Source organism: Anoplophora glabripennis, unplaced genomic scaffold (assembly GCF_000390285.2).
Source record: "Anoplophora glabripennis isolate ALB-LARVAE unplaced genomic scaffold, Agla_2.0 scaffold6613, whole genome shotgun sequence".
NCBI lineage: Eukaryota > Metazoa > Arthropoda > Insecta > Coleoptera > Cerambycidae > Anoplophora > Anoplophora glabripennis.
Window position 1 is genome coordinate 391 of NW_019422690.1, and position 3,425 is coordinate 3,815.

At 36.6% G+C, this 3,425-nt stretch overlaps 1 protein-coding gene across 1 annotated transcript; it reads left to right on the forward strand.

Annotated features, from left to right (window-relative positions):
• Positions 1-962: 962 nt before the first annotated feature.
• LOC111693023 lies at positions 963-1,232 on the forward strand (the record flags this gene model as incomplete). The annotated part of the gene is made up of 1 exon (XM_023457160.1): positions 963-1,232. A coding segment is annotated over exon 1 (270 nt), but the record flags the coding sequence as incomplete, so codon positions are not given.
• Between the last annotated feature and the right edge of the window lie 2,193 nt (positions 1,233-3,425).

Consider the following 3,425-nt stretch of genomic DNA (forward strand, 5'->3'; position numbering starts at 1 on the left):
TAGTAGCGTTTATTTCGTTTGTAGTTCCCTGAAATTAGACTCAGTTAATATAATCCAAGATAGGTGTTTCATATCGTTTATGTAGCGTTTATTTCGATTGTAGTAGCGTTTATTTCGTTTGTAGTAGCGTTTATATCGTTTGCAGTTCCTTGAAATTAGACTCACAGTAAATATAATCCAAGAAAGGTGTTTAATATCGATTGTAGTAGCGTTTATTTCGGTTGTAGTAGCGTATATTTCGTTTGTAGTAGCGTTTATTTCCTTTGTAGTAGCGTTTATTTCGTTTGTAGTAGCGTTTACTTCGTTTGCAGTTCCTTGAATTTAGACTCACAGTTAATATAATCCAAAATAGGTGTTTAATATCGTTTATAGTAGCGTTTATTGCGTTTGTAGTTTCCTGAAATTAGACTTATTTAATATAATCCAAGACAGGCGTTTAATATCGTTTGTAGTAGCGTTTATTTTGATTGTAGTAGCGTTTATTTCGTTTGTAGTTCCCTGAAATTAGACTCAGTTAATATAATCCAAGATAGGTGTTTCATATGGTTTATGTGGCGTTTATTTCGGTTGTAGTAGCGTTTATTTCGTTTGTAGTAGCGTTTATATCGTTTGCAGTTCCTTGAAATTAGACTCACAGTAAATATAATCCAAGAAAGGTGTTTAATATCGTTTGTAGTAGCGTTTATTTCGTTTGTAGTAGCGTTTATTTCCTTTGTANAGGTGTTTAATATAGTTTGTACTGGCGTTTATTTCGTTTGTAGTTCCTTGAAATTAGACTCACAGTAAATATAATCCAAGATAAATGTTTAATATCGTTTGTAGTAGCGTTTATTTCGGATGCAGTAGCGTTTATTTCGTTTGTGGTAGCGTTTATTTCGTTTGTTGTTCCTTGAAATTCGATGCATAGTCAATATAACCCAAGACAGATGTCTGAAACCGTATATTATTTTTTATCAAGGTATATGTCGATGCCGAAGCCACAGGCGGACCTGACACTGCCCAAGCACCTCTACAAAAGCCGCAGCGGCCCTATCGCCGACGACGAGTATCCCCCCCACTTAAAGCTGAGCAAAGAATGCCTAGACAGGAAGAACATCTTCGCGGAGTTCAAGAGGGCGACGCCGCCGAGACAGATGATGGCAAAGATGTTGGAGATGAGACAGAACCAGAGGCCTACGCTGGAGAGGAAGGATTCAGCGCAAAAAGACCAGGACAAGGCGGAGGAGAAGAAAGTAAAGTGTTGAATTTTTTTTTGGAGTAACACCGGTCAATAAATACCTATTTTGGCGGTAATGGTTTGGGTTTTATTTGATTTTTTTAAAGAAAAATCGAGTTAAAAAGCTGGTAGAATGACTATTTACAGCAATGCTTTGTGTCCCAATTTATTTGCATCTTTAAAAAGTTACGAGTCTTCAACAAAAAAAAATGTATTTCATTTTTTTAATTACGAATTTGATTCATTCTGTAGAGTAACATAAGATACGCCCCTTTTGAAGAAAGCAGTTCGCATAAACGCAATTCCAATTCCTTTTGTTTTTTGAAAGTGTTAAATTTTTTTTTTTTAGTTTTAAAATCTCTATTCACTTTATTTCTCAGTTTAGATAAAAATTCAGCTAAGCAGAAAATAGTTGTGTCATCTGCGAAACTAAAAATATGTCCATGACTATTTCCAGATCGGAAATCGCTGATGGACAACGCAAACAACACAGGGCCTAGGACTGTACCGTGAGGTACGCCATATTCGATTTCCTACAATTCTCTTTTGTAGATCTAGGTACACCAGTTCCATCTCAGAGTGAACTATAATTCGATTTTTCCGCAAAAGGCACCGTCCACAAGCGTCGCGGGTAGCCAACCCCCTTAGCCACGTCATAGGGACGCCTATGCTGGCAAATTCCTCCAATCCAAGCGACTATTGACCCGGACTATCGCGTCCTAACATTTCACAGACTCGTACACATACACTTGCGTGTCCATGTTATTTTTGCACAATGATAGATGCATCAGTGCTATTTCCTCTCCGACTTTTTTTTTTGAAACCTAATTGTTCGGAATACCTATAATTATGTGCGGTCGCAGTGATTTCGCGGTTTTTTGCTTATTGTCTTTCTCCGAACAATGCCTCGTCGGCATAGAACTTGCTTTTCCCACAAAAATATAGTTGATAATCGTAGAATATAATTAATCGTTGTGTTATTAGCTTTGTTCGGACTTGCCTTGGCGGGAAACGGTTCTTTCTCTCTCCGATACTTTCATTTGGTTCGGAGAACGGATATCTCCCTTCTAATTAAAGGATTTTACTACTTAATAGCTTCTAGATGTTATAACATGGCCGTTTCGGAAGTGGATGGATACAAGGTGTCTCAATATTGCGTTCCGTTTTTCCAATTAATCCTTAAGTTGACAATTGACATCTACATGGAAGTATATGTTTGTGCTGACGCCACTGAAGACATCCAACTATCAAGGAAATAAACAAAAACACACACGACCTTTAAAAGCGAAGGGAGTATTTGTGTTAAATTGTTTTGTAACTACGGCAACGTCGCATTTTTACCAAAATGCGTGCTTTTCAATTGAAATGCACAGTTTCTTTTAATAACTTTTAACATCCGACACGCTTGTCGCCTTGAATAGACTTCCGTAAAACATAACAGATCATTTTTAAACACGAAGGGGTGATTTTAATACAACAGCCCTATCGCGTTTCACATCACCCCATGCCGACTCGATTCAAAAGTAGGTTAAGTGTTTGAATCAATGAAAACTTCCGTACTACTTCCCGTATCGATTATACAAACATAGACAGGCATATCAGCGTCTATACTCGGAGGAAAATGCAAGCCGTTGTACTATGTTTATAAGCATCGCGTTGTTTCTACATTTTAAGGTTATATTTAGCGATTCCCTTTGATGCGCCAACCCTTACAATGTATCAAAAAGAGATAATTTTAATATAAAGGTAAAATTCTAAACAAAATACAGTGCTTCTACCATCTTTCCTCATTCAGATACTTCTGCAGACCAATCGGTACTACACGTTTTAATTTAATCCAAAATAAACGAAACTGCAAAAACATTAAACCGAGAACAGTTTAAAGGACCCCGCACAAATCTTATGGAAATTGGGTCCCATAATCCAAAATAGGTGTTTAATATCGTTTGTAGTAGCGTTTATTTCGTTTGTAGTTCCTTGAAATTAGACTCACAGTTAATATAATCCAAAATAGGTGTTTAATATCGTTTGTAGTAGCGTTTATTTCGTTTGTAGTTCCTTGAAATTAGACTCACAGTTAATATAATCCAAGATAGGTCTTTAATATCGTTTGTAGTAGTGTTTATTTCGTTTGTAGAAGCTTTTATTTCGTTTGTAGTTCCTTGATATTTGACGCATAGTCAATATAACCCAAGACAGATGTCTGAAA